We start from the raw sequence: 9,506 nt of genomic DNA on the forward strand, positions 1-9,506 counted from the left end.
TTAAAATGGGTTCATGAAAGATAAAAAATGTTCACGTGTTTTCTGAAAAGAAAGTTGAATTTTTCAAAAAAGGTTTATACATATTGGTTAGTTACAGATAAAACTGGGAAAATAAAAGAGTAAAGGGAGAATATTTGAAATTAACGAAAAAGGAAAAATGGTAAATTATACCCAAAAATATAAAAGCTAAATAAGTAAAACATAAAAAAAGGAAAAGAACAAAAAACTAAAATATAGAAAAGTGTACGAAAACCGTTTCACAAAAAAACTACGATCGTGTATTTCTCTGGTCTCTCTCTGTTTAAAGTACAAAATGAAGTAGATCAAAAAATGAACACACCCTTGTACAAAACTGAAATGAAATAAAACTCCCGTTACCTTATATATAGGGCCGGCTCATTGGCACAAGTTGGCTGGACTTTTTTCCTTTTTATTTGTGTCACATTTTTATTTGAAAAATAACTAACATTTAGGTAATTTCAACAAATATGTGTGGCATTTAAATTGTTTCACATATTATAAAATATGTTTGTGCACTTTGAAAAATGCTCATGATATTTAAAATAAATGTTCACGAAATTTGAACAACCCTGATTTGTAGGAATGTAGAGCTTCACCTTCAATATGGAAACACATCAAACCAGTCGGTAATCTGAAGCAAGCACTGACGCTCACGAGTCACGACCTACTGCTTCACTCATTTCTCTAGCTATTATTTACAGTACAAAACGAACACGATCAAGCGCACAAACTAATCTCATCAGTCACCTCTGAGCATCAACCACTCTCTCTGTCCGAAAGCCCCTGGGGTACACGAGCACGGAGTCGACGCAGAGGCCGCCCTTGGTGTGGGTGCAGTCGATCTGCGCCATGGAGAACTTGACCCTCACCGGCCGTCCCTGACCGTGCTCCTCCGTGTCCGGGGCCACCACGAAGTCGCCGGCGTGGTACAGCGCCCAGCTCCCCGGCTCGTCGTCCAGGTAGCGCTGCGACACGGCGTTCTGGCCGTCCGACGTCGACAGCTGGAACCGCACCGGCTTCCTGTCCCAGCCGTGGATGCCGTTGCCGGCCTTCTCGGAGCCGCCACAGCCGCGGCGGCCGGCGTGCCTGGAGGAAGAGGGCTTCCCGAGGTGGAGCCTGAAGTAGAGGCTGTAGGTCCCCGCCGGTAAGCGGAAGTCGATCTCCCCGACCACCTCGAACCACCAGATTTGCTGCAGGTACGCCACGGACTGGAACCTGCAGGGAGAGAAGAAAGGTTCAGATTTCCTTCAGGATAACTCCTATTATTTTCAACAATCATCATCAAGAGAAATAGAATTATATACACATATAAGGATTTGTTGGTCGTATTGAAAGATTTGTTGATTGCATGATCTGATGAAGATTTCAAACGAAAGGGACGTAAGGGTTGACACGATATTTGAAATTTCAGTAATCCAAAAATATATAATTGAAAATTTCTACCTCCGTCGAAAAATCTGTACTCAACCAACTATCTCCTGTCATTTTTTTGCCAGCGTCCATGATCACATCATCGGTATGCGAGCTGGCAACCGCGGCATTTTGAGCAATACAAATTTGTCAAAAAGGGATGAAAGCTACACTTTGTTTCACTTTTTTTTGGCATCATCAATGGTAACGGTAGATATTTCTTTTACATAAAGCTAATGGTAGATATTTTCGTTCAACTAGTACAAATTAAACAGGGTGTGCGACACTCAAAATAACTACTAGTAGTATAGACAAAGCAAAAGATGAAAAACATTAGTAGTACTAAGCATATATATGATTGGAAGCAAGATCTGAATTCAAAATATTACCTAGACTCTGTGTTTGGCATGTGGACCCAATATCTCCTGTCATCGATCCCCGTTATCACTAACGCTTTCGAGGACAATGCCATGCAAACCATGCCGGTGCTCTTCTCCAGCCAGAATTCCTGCAAGGCAACCACAGGAGTGTTCTTCGTCAAAACAAGAATAATAAAAAAGAAGCCGAGATACACGAGTTTGAGAAATCGACTATAGAATCATTCTCCAAGAAGAGATTAAGTTTTTTCGTGCACGGCATATTTTGCACTAGTTTATGTTGACATAGCCAAAGCATGGGAACTTTTGAAAGAAGCCTATCATGGTTTCCTTACAGCTCATAGTTTCTTAATTACTTTCTCAGATTCTTGTATGGAACTTTAACCCAAAATTACTAAAGCAACTGTAAGTTCATATTTGGATCAAATTTGTTACAGACAGTACAATTTTCTTTCAGATTTTGACATCAGTTCAGATAACTAAACATACTAATAGTCAAAACATAGGGGAAAGTATGAAGAAATTCAGAACACATGTACGATTTTTAAAGAGGCAATTGAAATATCTACAGTTTTTTTCTTTTGACGAAAAATATCTAGAGTTTAGATTCCCAAAGGTCTCTGAAAATTCCATTTGAGTCTCACAAAACTGCTGGAAGAACAGGAAAAATACACAGGAGCTCCTGGGTGCTCCACACCCCTATACGAAAAATAATCATAAAAAATACCAAAAAATAAAAAATCTGAAATTTGGGGATATCAAACTTGGGTTACCAATCTACTCCCGTGTGAAATTTCGTGGAAAAATTCTAAAAAATGTATCCATGGCGAAGGAAATACTGTCCGAACAAAAATCTACCCAAACAGTCTTTTTTCAAATTTCACGGTATTTTTTTGAATGAATTGTTCATATAAGCGCGCGGAGCACCCGGGTGCTCCAAATCCTCCTCTAGAAGAACACTGAAAATCGAAATGAAATTAATCCACACACACGCACACACAGGATTATGAAGGAAGAAAAATCTCACCCTTTTGCCGTCGTCAAACCGCACGGCCTTGGCGAGCCTCGCGTAGACCTCCTTCTTCCCCACGGCGCTCTTCTTCCCTCCTGCCCCTCCCTCCTCAGAGTCACCGTCAACGAACCCCATGAGGTACCCGTAGTTCTCGGGCAGCTTGGCCTCCCACACGAAGTCGGCGGCCGCGGCGCTGCGGAACGCGCGGTTGAGCCGCGCGAGCCGGCATATGTCGGGCGCGCCCAGCCGGAGCAGCACCTCCGCCGCGCACAGCTCCGGCATGTCGCCCAGCACGGACATCGCCGCCTCCGCCGGCGCCGCGAGGTCCGACGCGCCCGCGCCCATGCTGCCTATGCCTGGCTCCGTGACGCGAGGAATGCCGCGTTCGGTGGTTCCAGTGCGTGCGGCAGGTAGCTCCGGTGCTCGATCTCGTACTACCAAATAGCTAGCTAGCGCGCCAAGAAGCAAGAAGAAGCAGGCCGGAACTTGTGGACGGCCTTGCAGGAGGGAGAACGAATCAGATGCGGAGAATCGGGTTGGTCCGAGCGAGGGCGCTGGAATTTGTTCGAGGCTCGAGCGCGCTCGTGGTGCTCGTGCGTGGCGAAAACGGGAGCGCGGACGGGAGCGCGAGCAGAGGCCGGAGGCGAAGAATGCGGGAAAGGGGAAGCGCGGGGTGGCCGGAACGGACCAATTTATTATCCTCGCGGGCGACTTTCTCACTTCTTCTGTCACTAAACCCCCTTTCAAAAGTTGAAACTGCCGACGGGTTTTGGGAACCAAACGTCATATACGGTTTCGGATTGCGACACACCACTAGTGCTCTGCTCAGTGAAAAAAATACCGCCCTATAGCCTAAGGCTCTGATTGGTTCAGCTTTTATTAACGGATTCCGCTGCCGCGCAGCAGAATCTGAACAAAAGGGCGAACCCAGCAGAATCCGACTCTAGAAATCCGCTATCAAAATCTGAATCAAAAGCGGAAGCAGCTCAGGACGTGCTTTCCAAAATTTGATTCCACTGTGGGCCAAAATCTGAAAAAGTTGTATCAGCTGGTTTGCCAAATGACCTACATCTTTTTCACATTAGATTTTCCACAGCTGTTTTTCCACAACAGATTTTTTACAGCTGCTTTTAGAAATCCACAGCCGAACCAAACAGGGCCTAATACTCCCTCTGTTCTTAAATGTAGGTCATTTTAAAGATTCTACTATGAATTACATACGGGTGTTATAGACATATTTTAGAGTATAGATTCATTCATTTTATTCTATATGTAGTTCTTTATTAAAATCTCTAAAAAGACTTATATTTAGAAACGGAGAGAGTAGCACGCTATAGCATTCTGAGCAATGTCTCGCTAAATAAATCTATGTGGACCTTGCAAAAAAATCCGTGTACAATGTCTCGCTAATAGCACGATGTAGCGTGAAATAGCATGCTAATAGCATATTTCAAGGGCCAGCTATTTTGTCATGGTGCACTATTTTTTCACTGGCTCTGCTGGATTAAGAGTAGAATAGTTTAGACTCAATGTTAACCGTTTCAGAAACATATTTCGAATGTATTTTTTCTTGAAGAAAGTTTACCAACTTATGACCATGTTTGACTAAAAAACTAAATTTAATTCGGATATAGTCTAAAATTTCAAGATAGAAAATCCCTCTGCTACTACTTCACATCCACTCGTGGAAAATATCATGTTTTTAACGGTGTAACCCACTACTCCCTAACCGTCGTATGCACACCAAGGCACCAAAACCTTACCATTTTCCCCACCCTTTGATCCTTGTCTCCACACACAACCATCTTCACTGCCAAGCGATGACGCCATTGAAGGCATAATCAAGAAAAACCTTGAGAACAGAAACAAGTACCAACTAAATTTGGACAAATTTTAAAAAGTAGAGATAGTCATTAAAATATGGAATGCACTTTTAGGAAGAAAAAAAATACAGTAAGTAAACATGGCAACAATGGTTGAAAAAAACATGACAACATGGACTAGCTCATGTGCTATTTTCTTAAGAAGAAATATGGGCACACGCCGAATGTAGCCAAGGATCAAACGCGGCTAGTGGGCTAGGTCACCCGGCTAGCCGCTCGCCACTAACCAATTGATGAATGCCCATTTTTTCGTCATTGGGCCTTCCAGTTTTGTTACCAAAACTAATAAACCACATATTACAACCACTCAATATAATTCTAGCACAATCCCCAAACCATAATTATCAACAACTTGTATCATACTTTTTCAAGCCCAGTAATCCCCCTCCACCCCCTCAAATCGACAAAAGAAACAATGATATATAATCTAGAACTGTTCAAAGCTGATAATTTTTCCCAAAAAACGTTTGTTGCCAACTTTGCCGCTTCTGATAATCTGGTTATAACGAGACGCCCAGCTAATGAAGTTTTCAGCCGAACTAAACTAATAATCAAGCTTTTTTTTACGAGAAAACTTCTGATCTATTCATCTTCAATCATGGCAGTACAATAAACACCAAAAATAATAAAAATTACATCCAGATTCATAGACCACCTAGCGACGACTACAAGCACTGAAGCGAGCAGAAAGCACGCCGCCGTCATCGCCCCTCCATCACCGGAGTCGGATAGAACTTGTTGTAGTAGACACTCGGGAAGTCATCGTACTAAGGCCCCATAGGACTAGCACACCAGAACAACAACCGCCGATGAAGAATAATGTAGATCGGAGAGATCCAACCCAAAGACACACGAACGTACATGAACAACGACAAGATCCAAGGAAATCCACCAAAGATATATCCGCCGGAAACACACCTTCACACGCCCATCAACGATGTTAGACGCACCGATGGAACGGGGGGCTAGGCGGAGAGACCTTTATTCCATCTTCAGGGAGCCGCCGTGTCGCCTTTCTAAGCAGGACACAAACTCTAACAAAACGGAAAGGAATGACTAAAATCGAAGCCCTCCCGCCGGCTCTTGTCAGGATCCACCGCGCCCCCATGGTCCTAGGGCCATTGGAGACGAGGCGGACCTGCAGCGGCACCGGCGAGAGACAGGAATCCTAGCTCTTTTTTTGGAGGAGGGGGAGGAGGCGGCATAGCTCACAACAATCCGTCCGCGCACGTGTAGGTGTGTGCGTGTGTGAACCGACTTACAACTACTCCCTCCGTTCCAAAATAGATGACCCAACTTTGTACCAAAATTAGTATAAAGTTAGGTTATTTATTTTGGAACGGAGGGAGTAATAATCAAGCTGTTGTGACCTTTCCTAGCTCCGAAAGCGGAGTTATTTACCCAAAACCACCACACTTGGGGCTAGGGTAACTACTCGGTACCACATTCAAGTCAGGTCACAAAAAAACACCATAAATGCGTCTAATACGTAATGCGGAGCACTGATGCTGGAATTTAGTCGCGAAAACAGCGAAACCGACAGGTGGGGCCCACCTGTCGGGCTGACATGGCATGCTTATGTGGACAATTTGCTGAGTTGGACGAGGGTCCCACCTGTCAATGACTCAAGTATTTATCTCTTTTCCCTTTTTTTTCTTTTTCTCCTAGGAATTTTCTTCCTGGGCATTTCATCAAACAGGTAATGTGCGCTTATCTACACACTGCACGCCGCCGGCGCCGCTTGCCGTCCTTGCTGGTCGGCGGTAATCCCAGACCTGGCTGCCACTGTCAAGCCGCTGGAGCTCCTCTCACCGCCCCTTTCTTTTCCTTCATCCCTTGTGTCTCTCTCTCTCAAACAAGAACCTGCTGCCATGGCAGCCGCCATGGATGAACTCGACCTCGCTGCACTACCCAGTCATCGTTGCGCTGCCCCGTCGTCGTCGCGCTGCCCCAGCCCTCAGCGTGCCTGGATCCGTCGAGCTTGGTAGGGAACTTGCGCGCGCCGTGGTTGCGCACCTTGGCCGTGCCCGCCGTTGTGGAGCGCCATGGCCACACACGTGCTTGCGGGGCTCGTCGGGAGGCCATGTCTGCGTGCGCTATCGTGGAGCGCGATGGGCATGCCCGTACTCGCGGCGCCTGCCTGGGAAACCTTGGCCGCGCGCGCCGTCATGGAGCACCATGGCCACGCCCGTGCTCGCCGCGCCCACCAGGAGTCCCAGGCCGCGCACGTACTCAAGCTAGCAGCAAGTGGCGGTGGAACCAAGAACACACAAGGAGAGTTCTCATGTAGTCATCCTCCTCTTCGACTCGGCGCCGGCGCCAGGCAGCAGTTTGGGCGGCGGGGCGGATCCTCGCCGGATCCGAACGGCCGCTGGTGCCTGATGTGCGTCCGCCTTCATGGAGGTAGATCGAGCTCCAGCAGGGTGGTTCGGCGCGGATGGCATGTGGATGTGGCGGTGGGGTGGCTCGCCGGTGGTGGGGTGGCTCGCCGGGATTGAGCTCCGGCGGCGGCGCGGGATATGGCTATGGTGGACTTCTTTTAGGGAAGAGAGGTGAAGAAGAGATGCACCTGACAGGTGGGGCCTTGGGCCACCTCAGCGAATAATCCACATTGGCAGGCCACGTCAGCCCGACAAACGGGGCCAACTTGTCAGTTTCGCTGTTTTCGTGGGCAAATCAAACTATTAATGCTCTGCGTTACGTATTAGGCGTATTTCTGGTGGTTTTTTATGACCTGGCTTAAATGTGGTACCGAGTTGTTACCCTAGCTCCAAGTGTGGTGGTTTTGGGTAAATAACTCCCGAAAGCGCAATCCAATATTATTATTATTTGCTGGTGCAATCCAATATTGTTAACTGTTAAGAGCTGGGATCCCCGCTTTTCTGTGTATCATGAAAATAATTAAGTTTGGTGGCTTAAATTCGATGAAACCAGAATCTGATGAAACCAGCATTTTCTGCTGCCTTGGTGTAAAGAAGGCAGGGACATCCTGAGCTCTTTGTTTATCCGGCTAGCCAATCTTGATTGCTGCCTTTTCGTCTCAGCGGCCACCTAATTGGTGGATCCAATTCAACCTCGCATGATGCACTTTTTTTCTATAGTTGGGGAATAAAGGGCACCCAAGGACTAAACAAAACAAAGGGAAAACCAAAGAATGAAATGGAACACAGTCTACTCCTTCCGTATTCGAAATAAATGCATGAAGACCAAGGAATGGAGTAAAGAGTTCAAATCTGCAAATTTAGTCCCGTCTTCGTCGGTCGATGGCTGGATTCGGATCTCTCGGCGGCGGCGTAAGTCTGGTAAGTTTGCTGTTGCGTCACCTGATCTCGTTGTCCTGGGCAGTGCGCCTGATGGGGAGCTTGGTGGCCCCCCATCCCCCTCTCCTGCAGCCTCTGCGGCGGCCTCGTCGCCGGCGGCAGCGACGGCGGCGGCGACGGCGGGGTCGCTGGTGGCTTCGTGTAACCTAGATCTCGATTTCTCCGAGGTGGCCATCGGGCCGCGGGACGTCCCCTCGGGTGGGCTTGATGGGCCTTGCGGTTTGCCGTTACCCAGTGGGCCTGCCTCTCCTCCCCCTCTTTTGTCAGTGGCAGATTTCCCCCCTCTGGTCCCGTCCGGCCCAGTTGGGCCCATCGTCCGGGTTCCTGCTCCTCAACCTTCTTTGGCCCATGTGGCGAGTCGGGCCCAGGTGGGCACGGCTCGGACGGGCTATTTATGGACCCCTGCGGCTCTTCCTCCCCTTTGCTAGGGTTTCCGGCTTCCGCTTCCGATCTGCGCCGTCACCGTCTTCCCATTCGTCACCTCATTAGATCCTCCCCACCTCCACCCCTCCTCCTTCCTTTTGTTGTGGTGCTATCCATGGACAAGTCGCAGGGCTCTTCCTGCGAGGCGCTCTCGGGCAGCAAGCGATGTCGTGAGGACTCCCCTTCCTCCGCGGTGGATATGGAGCTCGAGGCTTCGCTCCGTTCCAAGTTGGAGGCGGAACAGGCGGCGCGCGAGCAGGTGGCTCATGACCGCGAGGCTCGGGCTTTGGGTCCGGAGTGGTCGCAACGCTCGGAGAGGGTTGGTGTGCCCGGATCCAGCCCGCAGGGCTCTGGATCTGGCCATTCTCTCTCTCCGGTGCTGGACCCGTGGGAGGCGGCGGTGGCCTCTGGCGGTGGTGTTTCTTCGTCTTCTGCCTCCCTTCCTGCTCCGGGAGTGGGCCGCGGTCCATCTGCTCCGTCGCGCCCTCCTCCTCCTCCTCGCTCGGTTGGGGTTGGTGCTGGTGCTCGTCCGCCGCCTCGGTCCTTCGCGGGGCCGGCGCGTCGGCCGCCCAGTCCGGCCTCTGGGGCGCCCCCTTTTCCGGGGATGGGGGATGGGATCCTTCCTCCTCCTCCGTCGCTTCCGCAATCCCGCTCGTCCTCTGCTTCCCATAACAACCCCTCGACGCTCACCTGCTTCGCTTGTCACAGGCCTGGCCATTTCCAGTCTCGCTGCACCAACCCTCCTTTTTGCCTGATCTGTCGCTCTGATGGTCACCTCACGGTCAACTGCATGGCTAGGCAGAAACCTCCCGCGGTCATCCAGTTCGGCTCGGGCCTCCCCGGTTGCGCCTTTTTCGCCTTCGACGGTGACCTGCCTGTCCGGGAGGTGGCACCTGCTCTGTCTAATGCTGCGATTGTTACGGTCAAGGATCAAAAGATTTCGCCCCAAATTCTTCTGGAAGGGCTTCACATTTGGGATGAGGCTGGATGGGACTGGCAAGTTGTGCAGATATCTGAATTTGAGTTCTCTGTGGTGTTTCCCTCCAAAGAATGTTTGCGG

At 49.1% G+C, this 9,506-nt stretch overlaps 1 protein-coding gene across 1 annotated transcript; it reads right to left on the reverse strand.

Moving 5' to 3' along the window:
- Nucleotides 1-491: 491 nt before the first annotated feature.
- LOC125511540 (F-box protein PP2-A13) lies at nt 492-3,448 on the reverse strand. Its single transcript, XM_048676939.2, has 3 exons — nt 2,836-3,448; nt 1,821-1,939; nt 492-1,236 (listed from the first exon to the last, which is right to left on the reverse strand). The coding sequence occupies exons 1-3, from the start codon at nt 3,163-3,165 to the stop codon at nt 765-767; spliced, it is 921 nt and encodes a 306-aa protein (XP_048532896.1). The 5' UTR covers nt 3,166-3,448; the 3' UTR covers nt 492-764.
- Between the last annotated feature and the right edge of the window lie 6,058 nt (nt 3,449-9,506).

Source organism: Triticum urartu, chromosome 5A (genome assembly GCF_056163025.1).
Source record: "Triticum urartu cultivar PI428250 chromosome 5A, HENAU_Tu73, whole genome shotgun sequence".
NCBI classification, from domain to species: Eukaryota; Viridiplantae; Streptophyta; class Magnoliopsida; order Poales; family Poaceae; genus Triticum; species Triticum urartu.